A 20,201-nucleotide genomic window follows, 5' to 3' on the forward strand; every position below is an offset into this window, starting at 1 on the left:
AATTATAATTGTCATAATTATCATCACTATGATCATGATCATCTCTGTCAAGAGGCAAGAACACTATTATGAAAACTCACTCAATAGGACAAGTGTAATGTCTATAGATACTTTGTCTTGTGGAGCCATATTATCATGTGTGAAAGTAAAAAAGCTATTTGGCATAATATCTCTCCACGGTATAGCAGCAGCACTCTGCACCCGCCTGCCCACAACATGGTACTTCCTGTGTTCTGCAGACTTATTGTGCACCGTAAGTAGCTTCTGGTCCAAAAATAAAATGTAATTCCTCCACTATGATTGAGTATGCTTCCTTCTTTTAAATAATGTCAACAGAGTTTCTTCTTTACAAATATGACACAAAATGTATTTACTTTCTACAATGGATTGTTTAGCCAAATGGCATTGGGTGGTTCTGTAGAGTGAGAGTGATGATGAGTGATGGCAACCACATGTTCATCAAAACTTAAAAGAGGAAAGAAAAGTAGGAAACAAGATGACAGTTATCTCAATCAGACACGCGAAGTAGCTCTGACTTTATTCACTCACTTGAGTGCAGAGATCTCCGTTACAGTTGCCTGATATGTGATTCATGGTTTATCAATACATTTAGTAGACGCTCTTATCCAGAGTGACTTATAGTAAGTACTGGGACATTCCCCCCGAGGCAAGTAGGGTGAAGTGCCTTGCCCAAGGACACAACGTCATTTTTTTCACCGCCGGGAATCGAATCGGCAACCTTCTGAGTAATAGCACTATTCCCTAACCGCTCAGCCATCTGACTCCAATAGCTGTCAACTTCCCCAACAGCTTCTTCTTGCTCGGAAATTGTGAGGAGTTTAAAATATAATTTCCTAAATATCTATAGTTAGTAGACCATCCGTTTCCATGAGCAACAAGTGACAAAAACATGTGGTATGTGGTCTGTTGAATGAGAATCATGCTTGTTGTAGAGGAAGTGTGCTACTCCTGTATCTGCCGCTGTACACTCATCTCGTGTCATTCTCTTGTACTCCTTGTCTCTGTCCGTGTCAAGACATGATCAACATTTTCTTTCTAGCCATCATTCTCCTACACTCTGTGGGACCAGGTAAGTGCCTTCATTGCTCTTGTATTGTTTACTTACTTAAAGAAAAATACTTAAAGCTCCAACAGATTCCCTTGTGCTATGTGCATTGTTGTGTATGGGCTATTCTCTGACCATAGTCACACTCTATTTGGATGGTGTGCCAGGAGTCCATGGATGTGTGCCTCAGCGGAACTGTTCAGAGTGTATGAAGAGTCCGGGATGTGCCTGGTGCAAACATAAAGTGAGATTCTCCTCATTGAAATATAATTGACTCAGGATAACCCCTCTGTACTGTAACGTGTATGTGTAAAACAAGAGCCATTTGATCCAGTTTAGAATACTTTTTATATAGGAATTTCAATTGTTGAATGTACTGTCACATTGTGAAGTGAAAGTCTGCCTGTCTGACCTTTTTAGTGGTTGGATGTTTGCATTTGAATGATGTTGCGTGTTGCCGCTCTATTTGTGGTTTGCTGGCTATCACATACAGAGACAACTTCCTCATTACTCATCATTTCCTGTCTAGGTTTCACGTCAGCTTTACATACAGTACACAGTGTTCTCCTTCCCACACACTCCCACATTACACACTACATTTCTATATGGCAAACAATGCATTTATGTAAGACATGTAATGTACATATAATAAAACCAAAGAATATAAAACCAAGAATCTTAGATATCCCTCCATTATGGTCTTACCAGGACTTCCTGAAGGCTGGTGAGTCCAGTGAGCGAAGGTGTGACACAGCACAGTCTCTGATCACCAGGGGTTGTGAGAAGGTCGACCTCATGAACCCCCTCCCTGACAACATCTACTTGAAAAACAAGAAGCTGAGCAGCGACATAGACCCCGTGGTGCAGCTCTCTCCACAGAACCTTCATGTTAAACTAAGAGTTGGTGAGTTATCACAGGTATTTCTACAGGCTAGTATGTGACTAAGCAGCACTTGTGGAAAGCTTATAATTAATAAGCATTGAAATGGCCAGAAAATCTCAGGTTTGGTACATGGCTGATTCTGCTGCTGAAAACATGTCCATTGACTGGTCCCAGGTGTCCCCAGTGAGTTCAAAGTGTCATTCAAGAGAGCTGAAGGCTACCCTATTGACCTCTACTACCTGATGGACCTCTCGTTTTCCATGAAGGATGACCTTAACATGATCAAAAACCTGGGAGAGGACATCCTCAATACTCTCCGCAAGAATACCAAAAAAGTCAGAATTGGTGAGCTAAGATCCCTAACCTCAAAATGTTAGGTTTGCAAGTACAAAACCTACATCCAAGTAAAGATTCAACAATGTGTGTATAGACTACTACATAGACATACATGTTGTGCCGTCATAATTGAGCGACTCATCTGACCCTGCTCCACTGTTTGTAAGGCTTTGGATCATTTGTGGACAAGGTGGCCCTGCCTTATGTTAGCCAGTTAAAGGCCAAAAAAAAAGACCCCTGTCCAAGCCGATTGGACATCTGCCAGCCAGCCTTCAGTTTTCAGAACATTCTGAGCCTTACTACAGACGCAGCGGAATTTAAGAGGAGGGTCAGCAAACAAAGTATCTCTGGGAACCTGGACTCTCCTGAGGCGGGCTTTGATGCCATCATGCAAGCAGCAGTCTGCCAGGTACACAAGGCTGTCCCACATGACCTCACATGACTCTCTTGCTCTCTTTCTGTCTTTCTCTTTCACGATTCTCATACTCTCATCGTGTCTTATTGCCTCTTCCTTCTCAATTTCTGTCTGCAGGATGTGATTGGTTGGGCCAATGTCACAAGAATTCTGGTCTACACATCTGACGACACATTCCATTTTGCTGGAGATGGAAGTTTGGCAGGGATATTTGAGCCTCATGATGGGAGATGCCACCTCAATGGCAGCGGCTTCTATGATGGCACTAAATATGTGGGTCTTTATCTGCACTTTTTTGTTAATGATAACAAACTGACAATATTGTTTGACTTGCATTTACTTGGATGTGTTTCCAGGACTATCCCTCTGTTGGGCACCTGGCCAGGGTCCTCTCATCTAATAACATCCAGCTCATCTTTGCAGTCACTGAGGACAGTGTTTCTGCTTATCATGTAAGCCTGTAACACAGGTTCTACTGTACCTTGTTGTACCTGATGAAGAGTTATGTGTTGCTGAACTTCTTATCTTTTTTCCAAAACATCCCCCCTTGTACAGGCGTTGAGTAAACTAATCCCTCAGTCAGTGGTGGGAGTTTTGAGTATTGACTCCAGCAATGTGGTCCAGCTCATCTCAGAGGCCTACAGAGTGAGTATACAAACATTTATCTGTCAGTCCATCTCTCTCTCTCTCTCTCTCTCTCTCTCTCTCTCTCTCTCTCTCTCTCTCTCTCTCTCTCTCTCTCTCTCTCTCTCTCTCTCTCTCTCTCTCTCTCTCTCTCTCTCTCACACACACACACACACACACAAACATGCACTCAATTACATACACTCACACTCAGGGATGTAGTGGGGGCTAAACGCATGTAAACGCCGTTTACGCACCTCCTGAAATTCGGAAATAGCGTTTATCCACCTCTAAATAATTGCAGAAATTGCGTTTATCCACCTCTAAATAGCGTTTATGCGCATTTACGCACATCTAAATTCCCTGCGCCTCGTATTCTGCCGTTGGAATTGGCTTGACAACCCTGTAAATAAATAATAAAATTCATAGTTTACCCACCTCTATTTTTACCACTACACCACTACTCACACTCACTAAAACACAGGCAGTGACATACCTGATAGACACATCAATTACATATTATTTGTGATTCATATGAACAGAACCTGTCCTCCACCATCCTGCTCGAGCACCAAGGAGCCCCCTCAGGTCTGGATGTGACTTACAAGTCTCAGTGTGCTTCTGTTAACTCCAGCACTTCCTGGCAAAAGAGAGGAGAATGCATGAATGTCAAGATCGATGAACAGGTTTGTCAATAGAGGATTTTGTTGGTGGAAGGGGAAGTAGACCTATTATTCAGAGGTACTGCTCTGAAGCTGCAGGTGGAGTTCAATCTTGTTGGGCCATCTTCTGTACTCTTCTACATTCAGGTGGACTTTATGGTGCGGTTGACCAGCAACCATTGTCTGAATGGGAATAAAGAGTTTTCTCTGAAAGTCCAAGGCATATCTGAGACTGTGAAGGTGTCTGTAGAAACCCTATGCGACTGTAATTGCAACGACAAAGACATAAACTCCCAACACTGCCACTACAATGGGACACTCAGCTGTGGAGCCTGCAGGCAAGTACCCTATTAATGACGAGGAGAAATAACACCGCCTGGCTCTTCAGATGCAGAAATGTTACGTCAAGTAAAGAAAGAAACAATCATTATAGATAAAACTGTTGAAAGTCTTTTTTAAATGTGTCATATTTATATGTGCACAGTCAAAACTAATTATTATTATTATATATATATATATATATATATATATTGAGATATATATGTCATTGTGTTCTTTGTTTTTCTGGGAAATGTTCTCCTTTATTTATTGTGATTGTGACATTTAGAGTGAGAGGGACAGAAAGGCAGGGAGAGAGAGAGAGGGAATGATGTGCAGGAAAAGGCCCAGGCTGGAATTGTGAGAAGGCCCCCTGTGAGAAGGCCTTAGCCTGTGTGATACTTGCTCCACCTGGTGACCCACCGGGGCGCCCCAGATGAGATATATATTGAACGATATTTTTCATAGTATATTCTCCAACCAATCTTAACTGAATCTGTTTGATTAACTTACATCCCCACAGTTGTAAAGAAGGACATCTCGGCCAGAAGTGTGAGTGTATGCAGCCCAAAGGCAACGATGTTTCCTGTTACCTAAATAACTCCTTGCAGCTTTGCAGCGGGCATGGAATCTGTGTGTGTGGCAAGTGTGTGTGCCAGGGCAACTACCGTGGAGAATTCTGCGAGTGTGATGACAGCAGCTGTGCAAGACATGACAACAAACTCTGTGGGGGTAAGTAACAGTAAACCCTGCATCACATCACAATTGGAAAAAAAAGGATAATAGAAGATATTGAAAATATACTATACTAAATACAATAATGGCTTCCATGAACATCCTGGAGCATGATTATGCTGTATGAATGATAATCTCTCATATGGATTTAATTGTGTTTCTAGATTAAATAGACCAAAGATACCCTTTTATCACATAGAAACTAATATTGACTAAAATATCTCTGACTTCCAAAGGAAATGGGGTCTGTGAATGTGGAAAATGTAATTGTACTACAACCTTTGAGGGCTCTGCATGCCAGTGCTCCAAACAGAAAGACCAGTGTGTGTCAGATGACGGTCTGCTGTGTAGTGGCCAAGGAACATGCGAGTGCAACAAGTGCAACTGCAACAAAGACTTTATCGGAGAAAAATGCTCAATGATTCTCACTGCATGCCAAAAGTTCAAGTAAGATATTTTGTACCACGACTTGAGTAGTGGCAATGTCACATAACTGTTAAACATACAGTTTTGTATTACATGACAAATGCTTACAAGATTGTATACATGTTGCTTTGCTTTCAGGGAATGTATGACTTGCACATTGGAAAAAGACAAGGACAACCATAAGAGCTGCAATGCATCATGTGGCTCAGTGACGCCCACTAAATCACAGGGACTTCAGCAATTTACCTGTGTCACTGAATCCATCTCATATAAAGTGGAGCTGTTAAATGGCAACATTGTCATTTTATACACAGATTTGCCTAGTGAGAACTCAAGTTAACCTCTAATAACAATCATATAGAAATCTTATATCCAAGTTGCCATGTTTTTTTCTTTGTTTCCTCTTTCTGATCAAAGGTTATTCAATATCCTTTTCCTCTCTACCAGGTACTATTGACAAGACCGTAGTAATTATTGGAAGCTCTGTTTCCAGTATCATTTTTATCGGCATTGCAGTGATCCTGGTCAGCCGGCTGCTGCTGGAGCTGCACTACCGCCGCGAGTACAGAAGCTTCCTCAAAGCACAGGAGGACACCGACTGGAAAGATGTAAGAGACATGACAATATACAGGCCCTTGCAAAGAGATAGCTGTCCAATTTCAATAGTAATTGAATATTAGTTATTCTCTGTTTTGTGAGTTTTTTTATGTCATTTATTAGTGAAACATGTGAATTGTTCCTTTCAAGTCAAATAACGTGTAACCTTGTGTATACCAAATGTTGTGAAGTGTTCTTTTAAAATGAGTTATCATTACAAGCATGGTACATTGTCATTTGCCCATGATGCATTGCTCAGAATATAACATAACCTTTGTTTTATATTTTTCATATTTTAGACCCACAACCCCTTGTTCCAGGATGCCACTACAACAATTATGAACCCCTTGCACATTCAGGATGGTTAATACATTTATCTAGATGTCCAATCAAGATCCAATCACATTAGAAAGGGCATCTCAGCAGAAAAACCTGATATTGAGGAAAACAAAGTCAGTATGTTCATGGTGGTTCGGAAACAACTGAATAATATCATATACAGTTATTTTACTCAACACCATGTTGTACATTAAGTTGTTGAAAGGTTTTATTGCATCTATATATTCTTGGCATTTTCTGCTTTATTTATTTTGACAGTGACAGATAGAGACAGGAAAGACAGACAGAGAGAGAGAGAGAAAGAGAGAGAGAGAGATAGAGAGAAAGAGAGAGAGAGAGAGAGAGAGAGAGAGAAAGAGAAAGAAAAAGAGAGAGACAGAGAGAGAGAGAGAAGAGAGAGAGAGAGAGAGGGGGGGGGGGGATGACATGCAGGAAGAGGCCTGGGCTAGAATCAAACTTGAGCCCCTGCAGAAAGGCCTACTTAGTGAGCCACCTTGTAGACATGGGGGGGCTTCTAGCATTGCCTATAGCTTCTGGTTATTTCTCAGCTCTCTCTTGTTTGAAGTCACTCTCTCCTCTTTTTTTCTGTTTGCATTTAAAACTTAGAAATTAATAATTGTACCATTTATTGTGGTACAATCTATACTATGAGACTCGTTATACATTTGAAGTTTGATCATTGTAATTAATTACTGCTTCTTTCATTAATGTTACAGTGTTTTGTTTTAATCTGCTTTTATCTGACCTATTTCCATATTAAATGTGTCATACGTTCCTGTGTTGCCTCCTGCGTTGAATGTGATTGTCCTATTGGAACATTGTTTAAATTCGAGTATTTCTGTCCAAAGCCCATAACAAATACAATGTATGAGGTCAAATTGTTTAAATAAAATGCGTAACATGTTTTTTATGGAGATTTTTCATATGTAAAATATAATATGATGGGTGGTAAAAAATCAAACATGGCGACATAAAATGTCCTACAATAAACTACATTACCCATCCAGCCCCTTCGCACTTCCGTTAGTATGCGGATTGGCTATAACATTTATTTCAAAAACCGTGCGCGGGGGACGTCGTGTTTTGGTTTTACTATTTTACTCTAACTATCAATGGAAATGTTATCATATGTAGCTCGTCTAACTACTGTTTATTGAGATTTTTTTCAAATCGGGCATTATTATGTAGCCTATTCACTATTATAACAGTGGATTATATCTCTTCATAATTTAATGTTAGTAGCACACATACGAGTTGTATGGATAGAAACTGCTGAGCTACTAGCTGGCTAATTAGCAGCCTGTCTTGTTAAGATTAACTAACTGGTTGACGTAACGGAAGATATATTTTGTCTTAGTTAATTACGTTTTCAGTTACAAAATGAGGTGTCTCAAGGTTGAAGAGTACGTAAAGCGGACAGCGTGTTTGAAAGTGACGTGTCTCCTACACGAAGATTTGGAGGTGAGTTTTCAAGTAAGGCAGCTAGGTTAGCAACTGAAGTTTGTTGTCACGGTCCTGCACGATTGTATTCAGGCTTTCACATTTCGTATTTTATTCCAATCTAGGTGGAACACATTTGTTATTACGGAGTCAGACTGCAGTTTGTTAACAACTTGATTTGTACTATTACAGACGTATGTTAAGAGTGGACCAGGACCACAAGGTCGCACTATATGTGACCGCGTTATCAGGGCCTGTAATCAACAACTTGGAGTCGGGGCTCTAGACAGAGATCATACCACCTGCTTGATAAAACTAGTGGAACTTGCCCTCAACGGATATGACGTTTCTGGGGAGCTTGGGTCTCAAAGCAGCCCCTTGTACATGGAAAAAATTATCTTCCACATTCTCAAGAAATTGGCCACACTGGGAGTGCATCCACCCTGTAGCCACTTGGGTAACTTGCTCTACAAAAGGCTTGTTCCAGTCCCACAGGTAAAGAATAGATGTACCGGTACTTTGTATCTTGGCTCTATTTATGCATCATCTGTTTCTCACAGTGTGTTTATCCATGTCCTCCACAGACTGAAGACTACTGTGTGCTTGTGCGCAGCTGCTTTGCAGTGCTTTGGAACGCGCTGTCAGGGTCCCAAGATAAAACCTCCTTAAGCCCCAGAGACAAGCTGCATTATCAGATGCAAGCTCTTAGCTTTCTTCTGCTGTTGGACAAGGAGAAAACATCCTCCCCTGCCTGCTCCAAAGCCCCGATGTACATTGAGGATGCACTAGCTGAATTTGAGAAGGGCAGTGGGACACTGACAGGGCAAGATGCCTCTTTCCTGCTAAAGGAGATGCTTACATACCTTGCGGGTTTCTGGACCATGGGGTGCATTGGGGAAGGAGATGGGGACCCCTTGAGGCAACATTGCCTTCCTACTGTCTCTGAGGTGGTGGTGATTACATCTAAGCTTCTTTGTAAGGCAGGTTACTGGGCTCTGGCCTCAGGGCTGGTAGATGAAGTCCAGGGCAGGGGCAGAGATTGTTCTAGCTATCCTTACCCAGCTATGGTGCTTGGCAGATGGGCAGTAGACATCCACCGGTCGCTTAGTTCTGGAGGAGAGTGTGGACAAGCTTTCACCGAATGTGCCCGGACCCTCCGGTCTCTTCCTGCTGCCATGTGCGTGCGGGAAAGCCATGCGGTCTTGGAGGGGTGTAGTATGGTGGTGTGGGCTGTGGAGGCAGGACAGGGCAAGGGGCTGAGTGGACCAGTGCTCCTGGCTTGGTTCTCTTTTCTGGAGGAGCATCAGGAGCTAATGATGAAGAGATTACAAAGGGTTAGTGTCAAATATCTACAGATCTCTTTGAAATGGGTTGTCTGTTGACTTGCTTTACTACTATTTTTTTTTTTTTTGGGGGTTGTGTCACACAGGAAGTTGCATCGCAGTCTGAGGAAAACAGACTCCAGCATTCCCTGTGCTTCAGCATGTATCAAGGCTTTGTATTTACCTATGACAGTATGCTGGCCTCGCAGGTAAGGGGATTTATTCTTTGCCAGGGGCTCTGGCCAAACAAAGGCTGATGTTTAACTCTGCTCTACAATATATTTGATGGTGTATTTTTGTCTGTTCAGCTGGAGAACACTGTATTACTGGACAGAGTTTTGCTGTACTGCCAGGCCACTGCTGGCCGAATGATGACTGAAATTCGTAAACTGCCCAATGACGGCATCCTTGTCAAAGCAGGTATTGCATTTTACTGTTTAAATACTGTTACAACATACTGGAACCACAGCAGTCTTGTGATTTCATTGTCGGTGTGTGTTTCCTTCTCTCCATAGTCACTGCTGTGAGTAACCTTGTATGTGGTCTCTACAACCGCCAACTCTACAACCAAGCCTTCACCTTGGTGGAGATCCTGTGCCAGGAGCTCTGCAAGAACTGTCCTGAATCTCTCTCCATTGATAGGGTAAACTAAGCATATGGCTTAAGATGGTTGCACTAAATAATTGTAGTGCATTGGTGATACATGTCAGACCTTTTTAGAAGAGTGACAGGGTGTGCTAACCAATACATTAAATCATTGTGCAGTCAATAAATATAATAATCAATAACATGTCATTTGCCCTCCTCCAGGTAAATCGGCCCTTCATGCTAGCGGTGCAGAGCTCTCGACGGGCAGGCCATCTCGAGAGGGCCTTGGACTGGGTCATCATCTGGCTGCAGGTCCTGGGAGAGCGAGTCACAGAACACATGACAGAACCTGTGGCCCTGTGGGTCAAGACCAAGGCAGACGCAGCCCGGGCTGGCCAGGAGGACACACGACTCAGGTGACAGTCCGGCACAGAGGCATCATGAAATGTACACTGTCTATGGAAGAAATGTACGAATAGTTTTTTATTATCTTGATTATTCAGCTGCTTCTATGGGGGGTTAGTTGATTGCTTATGTGTAGATAATCCTGTACATATGCTAAGATTAACTCAAGGATTTATGCTGAGAGCGGAATGATGTAACAGTATCGTGTTTTTGTTAGGACGCTGCGTGATGGTTTTGGTCCCGACGTCCCTGCCGAGGGGGTGATGCTGTGTCTCCTGGAGGAGGAGCTGAAGGCGTACAGGGAGTCTGCTGGGGACACCACCCAGGAGCGCTACAACACACTCTGCGACCTGCTAGACATCTGCCACGAGGAGAGCACACACACACACCTTCGCGCTGTCTACCTGTGTGACATGGCCCAGGTGGTGTGTTTCCAGGACTTCAGTGAACAGACTGACTGGTTGGTACTTTTTGTCATACAAGTATCAATATTCTATAAACTCTGGAAAGGAATGTTTCAGTTTCACACTTGCGTTCTTCCATTTGAAAAGCTCTGCAGTTGATTTTACACACGAGGCTCTGCGGCTGCTGGAGGAGGAGCCTGAGACGGGAGAGAATGCTGATAGGCTGAAGGATGATAGGGCCCACGCCTCTCTGTGGCTTTACATCTGCACCCTTGAGAAGAACCTGCAGGAGGTGGGCGATGGTCTGGGTAGCGGCAAATACGCTACCCAGCTCTGACCACTTCAAATTCATTTAGTAATTCAAAAAAATACTTTTACGAAGTTTGGTCTGTTGCTTGACTGACGTGTGTGTCTCCTTGGTCAGGCCATAGAGAAAGGGGGGAAGCTGCGGGATGTGTGTGAACAGGCAGGGAGCGACACCAATCCTGTTCCCACCAACGACCTGGACTATGAAGACAAGCAGAAGCAACAAGATAGCCACCTGGTGTACGAAGGCCTACACTTTAACCTCGCAGCCGAAAGCAGTAAGGACATTGCAAATACACATGCACCTGCAAACACTTGTACTTTTTGTTCAGTAAATGACAGTGTGTTTGTGTGTGTCCTCAGAGCGTCACCAGCCTCTGGACAGAGCCTTGGCTGAGTGGTCCTCCTTGCTGCAGAACCAGAAGGTGCCATCTGTCAGAAACCCCATACAGACCTGTACTTCCATTGGCCTCACTGCTGCCCTCTACAAACTCATGGGCAAGGTAACAACAAGTACTTCATTATTATTTTTTTAACAAATTTAGGCCTAGATCTGATGATCTGTTCCAAACAATCAATTTATTCAGAGTTGCCATATAATGGGATGTTTCAGAAAGCCTTTAATTACCTCTGACCTCTGTTCTTTCTCAGCCTCTGCAGGCTTTGGAAGCTTACCAGCTGGCCATTGGCCTCTCCAGGGGTTTGGGTGATACCCAGGGCTGTGCCACCTCCCTATGCCACTCTGCCAGACTGCTTCTGGAGCTGGGGGCCCCAGAGCTTGGAGAGGTAAGTTAGACCTTCACATTGTGGCTTTATGACTAGATTCAACTCAATAAAATGGTGGGCACCTCATTTCAGAGGTGCCGTGAATGTCCGTCTGCATGCATGTGATGGGCTCACGTAGTTTCTTTTCTTGTTTCAGTCCCAGCTGGAGCAGGCAGAACAGTGTCTGGGCCCCAACCCCTCCACTGAAGGACCGTCTCCTCTCTCGGTCATGGCCACTCTTTTGAGAGCTCAGCTTTGTTACGGCACAGGACAGGTAACACACAAACACGCACACTTCCTATGCCTGAAACCTTTCTCCCATTATGCTGACATCAGCCCATTTGATCCCTTCCTTCTTGTGTGTCAGGTGAAGAGGGGAGTGTCCTACCTGTGTGAGGTTCTGAGAGAGGTGGGGGAGCAGAGGCATTCCAAAAGCTGGTATCTTCTGCGTGCGAGAGCGCTCCAGACCTGCAGCGCCTACCTGAGTCTGGACACTGGCACTTTACCGGAGGCCCTGCGCCAACACATCACTGACCATGGTGAGCACTACTGTACACTTATACCACACCTGGAAGGGCTCCACCTGACTTCCTACTTTGTTTCTTGCTGTGAGCTACAGAACTGAGGATTGGCTGTCTTTTTTGTTGTTTCGGTTGGTTTGTGTGTTTATTGTTTGTGTATTGGTTTGTTCCAGGTTTGAAGAGCCCAGACGTCGTACTCTATGACAGTCTGAAGTTGCTGTGCAGCTTGCTGGTCACACTGGTGGGGAATGGTCTATATGGAGCCTACAGCAGCAGCACTGAGAATCACTTCATAGACCAAGGTACAGATGCCTGCCTTTCTATCTGGGAGACCTTATAGACCTGGGCGTGGACGGCTTTTATTTCTGTTTCTCCCTTATGGCTTTTTGCCATTGAAAATACTCAAGAACTTAGGATAAAACACCCAAGAGAATTACTGCAATAAGATGGTCCACGTGATATTTGTGTATTCATTTTTTTCACTGTGGCGGGCCGCCACAAATAAATCAATGTATGGGAAACACTGCTCTCCTTCTTTCTTTCAATCTCCTTCTCTTTCTCTCCTCAGGTGATAACTTGGTGTTAAAGTGGCAGCTGCTGTCTGAGCTGCTGGCCTGCTCTGTAAGGATGGTGTCTGTGAGGAGCAGCAGTGGGGCCGTGCATGAGGCCAAGCTCCAGTGTCTGGAGGCCCTCAAACTAGCCACCAAGCTGCAGGCCCTCAGCCAGTATGTACACTGTTGTGGATGTGTGTCGAGTCAACCTCCTTTTCCGCACAATGGAAGTGTGTTTGGTCAGCAATCTAATAAATGGCTTGAATTGACACCTGTTTGGGATGATTTGAGCTGACCATCCCTGTGTGTGTTCTGGTGTAGGTGTGCTGAGCTTCTGGTGGTGAAGGCTGAGCTGGAGCTGATGAAGGGAGAGAGGGAGGAGAGTGGCTTTGACCTGGACAAGGTCCGGAACCTGCTGGAGCTCTGCACAGGTCAGTCCCCTCTACATGCACCCTCAAGGGACAGAAGACATATTATATAATTGATATAAATTTAGGGTTATTCCAACTTCTATTTGTTTGACTTTAGTCTAATCGATTTTGTTTTGTTTCTTTTAGACTTTGCTAACCAAGAGAAAAACACACAAGTGAAAATCAAGCCTAGGAAAGGCTGTCCTGCACAAAAGCTACAGTCTCCTCTCCTTAGTTCTGAGGAGGACTGTAAAGGCTTCCTCAGCACCAGGTGGCTTCCCAAGGAGCCAGTGGAGCAGGATCAGGCCAGCTCTCCTCCTCTCAAAGCCAGGGCCCAGCGCTGGCTCTCGTCCCTGAGCCACGAGGCTGACTGCCAGTGCCCCTGCTGCTCCGAACCCAGCCTGGGCCGCGTCACTGCCCGCTGGGCTGCAACCCAGGCCGACCTAGCCCTCCAGCTGGGCCTCACGGAGCGCCGCTCCTGCCGCAAACTCCACTTGGCTACACTGGCTCGTTGCAAGGGGGTGACAACCAAACTAGGCACCAGGTTAGCAAACCTTGTTCCCCTTGTTGGGGCCACAAAGGCCCCCTGCAAGCCCACCCTTCTGCAGGATCTGGTGGGTCGCGTATACCTTTGCATGGCCCTGTCTGGTCTGGATCTACATCAGGAGAAAGCCCAGGGAACCTGGAAGGTCTTGGAGGCTGGCCAGGCCTTCCTATCCTCAAAGCCCTCTCCAGAACTAGGTCCCCTGAGGGCTGGCTTGCTGGGGGCCAAAGCTCTGGCCTCCTGCCTAGCCCTGGCTGCACAGAACCACTGCCCCCTGGAGGAGCTGTTCTCCCCTGCTTGGACATGGAAGCCACCTAAAGAGACTGTGGAGCCAGACCATAAACCCAAATCACTGCCTCCACCTGTCTCTACAAAGAAGCCTAAAGACTCAGCCATCCCTTCCAAGACCAAAGACCCCAAGAAGGCCAAAGACTCTGTCTCAAAGATCAAAGTGTCACTGTCCACCACTGCCACCAAGCCCAAGTGTCTGGTCCCCAAGACTCCAGTGGCAGTGAAGCCACCTAGAACCAAGTCATCTGTTGGAGAGCACGGCTCCTTTGAGTTTGATACAGTGGTCCCCATGGTGGTCTGCACCCCTGTCCAGAAGCTCAGCGCTCCAGCCTCAGTAAGGAAAGGGGCTGTCAAGCCTGCCCTCAAAGTGCCCTTCATGGTGTATGAGGAAGTGTCTCCAGTTCAGGACAAACCCCAGCCTGTACCTGCAGCACCTAAACGCACCAAGAAGTCTCGTTTCAAAGTATGTCATCTACATTGTGTTTAATATTCATGGCTGTCTGCCAACTTGCATGCTTGCCTTTCAGTTGGTTGCTAATGGGTTCTTGTGTCCTGCCTCAGGTAGAGTTTAGTGATGAGAGCGACCCAGAAGCTGACCCACACGTGGAGGTCAAGGAGAAGGCCTCTAAGAAGCGCCCTGCCTCCACCAGAAAAGCCTGTGTCCTCAAAGCTGCCCCAGAGCCACCTGTCAAGACTGTCCTCGCCAGGAGGCCTGCCAGAGGCAAGAAGAGCACCGTGCTGCCTTTGTCCTGCACCTCTTCGGAGGAGGAGGGCAGGGGAACGGTGACCCCTACTCGTCCAGCCAGGAGGGGGAGGTCCAGAAGAGCGCCACCTGGGCCAGAGGCAGGAGAGGAACCAGAGAATATGAGGACCATAAAGGAGGAGAATGAGGGAACGCTGGACTCCAGCATAGAGGAGCTGAGAGCATCGGACACTGAGACTGAGGAGAACAGACTGTCTGGTGAGAACTTTCTTGAACACTTAATGATCAGTAGTGCGTTAGCAGTGGCCAGTTATGGTAAACATTTGCATTTGTATACAACTTTAAAAAACTGTCAGTATTTCTCCTCTCCACAGCCATGGCTGTGGATGCCTCAGACACAGAGTTTGAGGTCTTGCGGAAGGACCGTTGTGGGGACAAGGAGAGAGACTTTCTGTCTGAGCTTAGGAATGGAGGCCACCCAGCGGGAGCCCTGCCAATCCACCATCCTCACCTAACTATTGGGCCAGGTGAGCTACAGGCTTCTGCAGGCCATGGTTTTATGGAAAACCTCAGCACTTCAGATATATACACAAAGACGAGTTACTTCAAGTTGAACCTTGCTGTTTCCTTCCTTCTTCCCCATCATAGGTGACCTGTCTATGGAGGTGATCCAGTCTCTGCTGCTCACTGCCTGGCTGGCCCTGCAGCATTTCCCCCCGCCCACCCTCTATCCCCGCCTTTGTGCTCTGCTGGCCCTGTCTATGGGGCAGCAAGACCCCGTCACCACAGCAATGCTCCATGCCCAGTCTCTGGGGGTTACCAGCCGACATCACATGATCCGCCACTTGGCCAGTCGCCTCAAGTGAGTCACTTGAATTGAGCCACATGAATTGGGTCACTGAATTGATCTAATTCCAAAGCAACCCCTTTGTTCCAATCATGTTGAAGATATCCATAAAATATTATCGGTTCACTTTTAGTTCGACACTTTCAACATTTGGGGGAATTAGTCAGGAATTGCTTGTCTGTCTTTATCCATCATCCTTTTCCTTTGAGCAACTTTGCACCAGTTTAGAAACGTAATCAATTATGTTCCAATGTTCCATGTCCAACACAGGAAACTAAAGAAGAGCTCCAGTGAGCTGGCAGACCAACTGAGTTCTCTCAGTCTGCAGGAGTCGACTCCCCAGACTGGGGCGTCTGTGGAGCAGAGACTAGCTCAGCTGGAGGACATCTATTCCTTCCCTGCCGCAGACTCCAGTGCCTTTCCCCAACACCACTGCCACAAGTTCACCACGCAGTTACAAGAGCTCCCCTCAGGTATATAATGGAGGACGAGCTTTGCAGCCCTCCACAGAAATGTAAGCGCAACATTGACTGGTTTCTCGTTTCTCCCCTTTTCTTCCTCCGTCGCGCTGCAGGGGTGACCGTGTGCGTGCTGTCTGTGCTGGAGGTGCAGCCAGGGGAGATTGGAGACACACTGCTGCTCTCTCGTCTGGAGAAGGGCTCTGCTCCTGTGACTGTCCGTATCCCTACTACCCAGAGAGAGGTGGGAAAGTAACACTCCGTCTGTCCACCTCTACTGCTGCCTTCCTCCACCTACTGTCTTACACCATATGTGCGCTTGCACTGACTAACTTTGTATCTGTTACTGTAGCACCCTGTCAGCTGGCTGGTGCAAGAGATGGACAGTGTCCAGAAGGAGCAGAAGGCTGTGAGCTGTGTCTCAGACAAGGCCACGTGGTGGCAGGGACGTAGGGCGCTAGATGCTCGTGTTGAGGCAAGCCTGCTGCAGCAACCAAGCATGCATATTTCTCACAAATCAGTCAATGGGAAATAGAAACGAGGAAATGCATGTGAACCATCTCTCACTGCGCTTTCCTCAGAGGCTGTTGGAGGAGATGGAGGGGCTACTGGTCTGCTGGCGTGGGCTCCTCCTTCCCCTAACTTCTGACCCCCAGCTGTCCACCGTGACCCAGAACATCCACATGAGCCTCACAGCGCTGGGTGTTGAGATCACTAAAGACATGCTCAAGGTGTGTGCATGTATCAGGTTGTAATCTTTTCTACGGTTCTCATTAACCTTACGTGTTGTCATTAATCCTGTTTTTTTTTCCCAGGCTGTGCTGTCAGCTTCTCCCCTGTTGTCCCAGCAAGACCTGCGTCTGCTGGCACACGGAGTGTGTCCAGAGCGGGGTGAGGAGTGTGTGCTTCTGCTGCAGGCTGCTGTGTCTTCCCTGGCTGAGAGAGCTGAGCCAAAGGGCCATGTGGTCCTCATCCTAGACAAGGTTGGAGTCCCTGTACTTCTCATATATGGCATACTCCTGTAAAGGTAGTGCTTCTTCGGTGACCCATCGCTCTCTTTCCTCTGCAGTACCTTCAGAAGCTTCCATGGGAGAGCATCTCGTGTCTGAGGCCTCAAAGTGTTACTCGCATGCCATCTCTCCACTCACTGCTAGGACTCTGTGCTCTGAAAGAGGTAAGAACCAACACACGCACATAAAAAACCACGTACTGTATACTGTGATACTTTGTTTAGTTGTTTAAGCTGAGTGCAGATGACAGTATGCCATCCTCTCCACAGTCTGACCCTGGGTGTGTCCTGAATCGAGGGGTGGACACTAAGCAGGTATACTATGTGCTTAACCCTGACGCCAACCTCGGAGACACAGAGGAGCGCTTTAAAGACTGGTTCAGCAGGTGAGCCCAGTGGCAAGTGACACATTCACACAATTGGTACTGCATCTCTCTACTGTTCAGGGTTAAATTATACTGATCAACTTATTCTGTCTCGCTCACCCCTAAGTGAAGGGCAATGGCAGGGTGTGTGTGGAGTACGTCCTAACTCTGAGCAACTACAGGAAGTAGTGACGACCAAAGATCTTTACATGTGAGTGGAATTCCATGTCACGTTTTTAATCTGTCATTTTGTTCTACAGTGAAGTGTTTTCGATGGTGGCCAAGTCGTCTCATCTGCTTCTTTCTCTTCCTCTTTGGTTCCAGCTACGTGGGTCATGGGGCAGGAGCTCGCTACCTTGACGGACAGAGGATCCTGAAGCAGGATCTGAGAGCGGCCTCTCTCCTCTTTGGCTGTAGCAGTGCTGCTCTGGCTGTGCGAGGGGAGCAGGAAGGCTCAGGCATCATCCTCAACTACCTCATGGCTGGCTGGTGAGATGAACAGACTGGTTACACAAACACACACACACACAAGCTATAAATATAGAGAGCTGAAGTTGTCGTCATAGCTTTTGTTTGTGCATAAAATGTTTCATCCCGTTCCAATAAGAAAGGGAACGTCAAAACATGAGATCTATTTGATTTATTCTTGTAAAATATATAAATAATTGTGTTCCTGCCGTAGACTTAATGAAAGGAAGAGTTACAGATGTGTTGTTTTGTCTGGATTTTACATGTTCCATCTCCTTTATTTCATGTAGCCCATTTGTTCTGGGTAACCTGTGGGATGTGACTGATCGGGACATCGATCGCTTCACCAAGGCCCTGCTGGAGTCTTGGCTGTCTGCTGGCTCAGGGGCGCCCCTCCTTGACCACATGGCCACCTCACGCCAGGCGACACACCTAAAACACCTCATAGGGGCAGCGCCTATAGTCTACGGCCTGCCAATTTACATGCAGTAGGACTTGAGGAAATGGCAAACATCTGATTGGATAGACTAAGCATTTATACTTTTGAAGCCATGCACTCTTATGTTTAATAACATTATTTTAAAGTTTTATGGATTATTTGCCGGAATGTATTTATTGTAATGGAATGCCTTTCTTTAAATTAGACGGATATGGTTTTAATGTGTGACTTCAATGTACTCAAAGTATTGATTGATTTTCTCCAATAAATGCATCATAGTATAAAAAGGCCCCACGTTGGTATCATTATTGCGAAAATTATCATATTGTTGTACCGTGCACAACAAAAAACGCTTTCCTTTTGCTCCATACTGCTAGGGGGCAGTACGTCGTAACATACTCCCTTTTATAGAAAAGGGCGTTTTCTCTGTCACGAAATACTTCCGTGGGTCACCTGTCTCACACTTTCAACATGGCTGTGAATCTGACAGAGCTTTCTCTTCCTCAGCTAGAGGGACTAAAAACCCAACTAGAGCAGGTAATTTAGTGGAACATTATTAATATATGTGGGTGTGATCTTTCGATAATTATTTATTTTACGGGACAAATATCATTAAGAAGTGCCACACAACAGCGGAATGTTAGCTACTGTAGCCTGTTGGCTACATGGCTAGCTATCTATGCTACCTATTCTAACCCCAGTTAGTAGAGTAAATTCTTGATAGCTGCCAGGTCATTTTCAGCTAGTCCTTACTATCTCCTTGCTAGATAATTGGGACAGACTATTGACGTGTAATTGTGGACATTCAACATTTTAAGTAGCCTACTTATATTTTTATATATAATGTGACAGTTTCACTCTTCGGAGTCACCATATATGTCATCTGGTGGTCTCCATAAACCAACCAATATTAAGTGCCTTTCTTTTTGATTTTCCAATGCTTTGCAGGAAACCGAGTTTCTGACCTCCTCAATCGGTCAGCTCAAAGTTGTCCAGACAAAATATGTAGAAGCTAAGGACAGCCTGAGTGTTCTCAACAAAAACAATGCTGGTGAGAAACAAATAACTAGCTTTACACCAGTCTTTTATTTCATGATATTGTTTCCAGATTGTTCTGACAACTTCTCTCTTTTCTTTTAAGGAAAGGAATTACTAGTACCTCTCACCAGCTCTGTATCCTTGTGTGTTGTGTAAACCAAGTAGAGATTTCTACAGTCTTTAGATGTTATGTAAAAGGTTTTGTGGCAGTGAATGTAGCCACGTAAGAAGCCATCTCTAATTTAATGGGACAGTTTCTTTGAACCTGTGATTAATGCAGACCCATGAGTGTTTGTTTTCGTTTGTTATTTCCCTTAACATCTGCAATTAGATGTATGTTCCAGGAACTCTAAATGATGTTGAGCATGTTTTAGTGGATGTGGGAACCGGATACTATGTGGAAAAGGTTAGAATAAAATAACTATGATATATATAACTATGATATTATAACTTGGATTGCAACAGTTAATTTCTACTGGTGTATATAAACTTTATTTTCTGAATTGTTTGGGTAGAATGTTGGGGACACAAAGGAGTTTTTCAAGCGCAAAATCGACTTCCTCACCAAGCAGATAGAGAAGATTCAGCCAGCCTTACAGGAAAAGCATTCAATGAAACAAGGTAAATGTCAAAGTTTTATGTTCATACAAAAATGCAACAACTTTAATTAAAATGTGACAATATTGACGCATGCGGTCGCCTTTTCTATTTTTGATAGCTGTGATTGAGGTGATGAACATCAAAATCCAGCAGCTTCAAAGTCAACAGGCAGCACAGTCGGGAACCACCAAGGCTTAATGTCTGAGAGAGCTGGGGTCTGCTTTCTCTCTACAGGAATTTGTTTTTTAATTTCCATGCTTTACTACGGCATTATTGTGCAAAATTAAATCATTCATAATATCTGTAACTGAGGATCAGACTTTCAT

At 45.2% G+C, this 20,201-nt stretch overlaps 3 protein-coding genes across 3 annotated transcripts; all 3 read left to right on the forward strand.

Moving 5' to 3' along the window:
• The first annotated feature begins 1,014 nt into the window (after window positions 1-1,014).
• itgb7 (integrin, beta 7) lies at window positions 1,015-6,792 on the forward strand. Its single transcript, XM_067236563.1, has 15 exons — window positions 1,015-1,090; window positions 1,234-1,310; window positions 1,775-1,970; window positions 2,124-2,294; window positions 2,453-2,694; window positions 2,818-2,973; window positions 3,057-3,152; window positions 3,256-3,345; window positions 3,867-4,010; window positions 4,134-4,324; window positions 4,828-5,036; window positions 5,276-5,486; window positions 5,604-5,788; window positions 5,913-6,073; window positions 6,362-6,792. Exons 1-15 carry the CDS (start codon window positions 1,039-1,041, stop codon window positions 6,428-6,430), a joined length of 2,250 nt encoding a protein of 749 aa, XP_067092664.1. The 5' UTR covers window positions 1,015-1,038; the 3' UTR covers window positions 6,431-6,792.
• Window positions 6,793-7,781: 989 nt separating this feature from the next.
• espl1 (extra spindle pole bodies like 1, separase) lies at window positions 7,782-18,438 on the forward strand. Its single transcript, XM_067240082.1, has 31 exons — window positions 7,782-7,862; window positions 8,034-8,336; window positions 8,426-9,175; window positions 9,271-9,372; window positions 9,472-9,583; window positions 9,679-9,806; window positions 9,974-10,167; window positions 10,374-10,616; window positions 10,708-10,852; window positions 10,985-11,144; window positions 11,230-11,369; window positions 11,518-11,652; window positions 11,789-11,905; window positions 11,999-12,170; window positions 12,326-12,454; window positions 12,721-12,877; window positions 13,025-13,134; window positions 13,261-14,411; window positions 14,510-14,909; window positions 15,026-15,178; window positions 15,300-15,513; window positions 15,769-15,971; window positions 16,073-16,200; window positions 16,309-16,431; window positions 16,538-16,687; window positions 16,772-16,939; window positions 17,026-17,130; window positions 17,236-17,351; window positions 17,458-17,541; window positions 17,655-17,819; window positions 18,089-18,438. The coding sequence occupies exons 1-31, from the start codon at window positions 7,782-7,784 to the stop codon at window positions 18,288-18,290; spliced, it is 6,540 nt and encodes a 2,179-aa protein (XP_067096183.1). The 3' UTR covers window positions 18,291-18,438.
• Window positions 18,439-18,689: 251 nt separating this feature from the next.
• pfdn5 (prefoldin 5) lies at window positions 18,690-20,187 on the forward strand. Its single transcript, XM_067240474.1, has 6 exons — window positions 18,690-18,774; window positions 19,186-19,288; window positions 19,379-19,410; window positions 19,607-19,681; window positions 19,791-19,896; window positions 19,994-20,187. The coding sequence occupies exons 1-6, from the start codon at window positions 18,709-18,711 to the stop codon at window positions 20,071-20,073; spliced, it is 462 nt and encodes a 153-aa protein (XP_067096575.1). The 5' UTR covers window positions 18,690-18,708; the 3' UTR covers window positions 20,074-20,187.
• The last annotated feature ends 14 nt before the right edge of the window (window positions 20,188-20,201 follow it).

Source organism: Osmerus mordax, chromosome 1 (genome assembly GCF_038355195.1).
Source record: "Osmerus mordax isolate fOsmMor3 chromosome 1, fOsmMor3.pri, whole genome shotgun sequence".
Taxonomy (NCBI): domain Eukaryota; kingdom Metazoa; phylum Chordata; class Actinopteri; order Osmeriformes; family Osmeridae; genus Osmerus; species Osmerus mordax.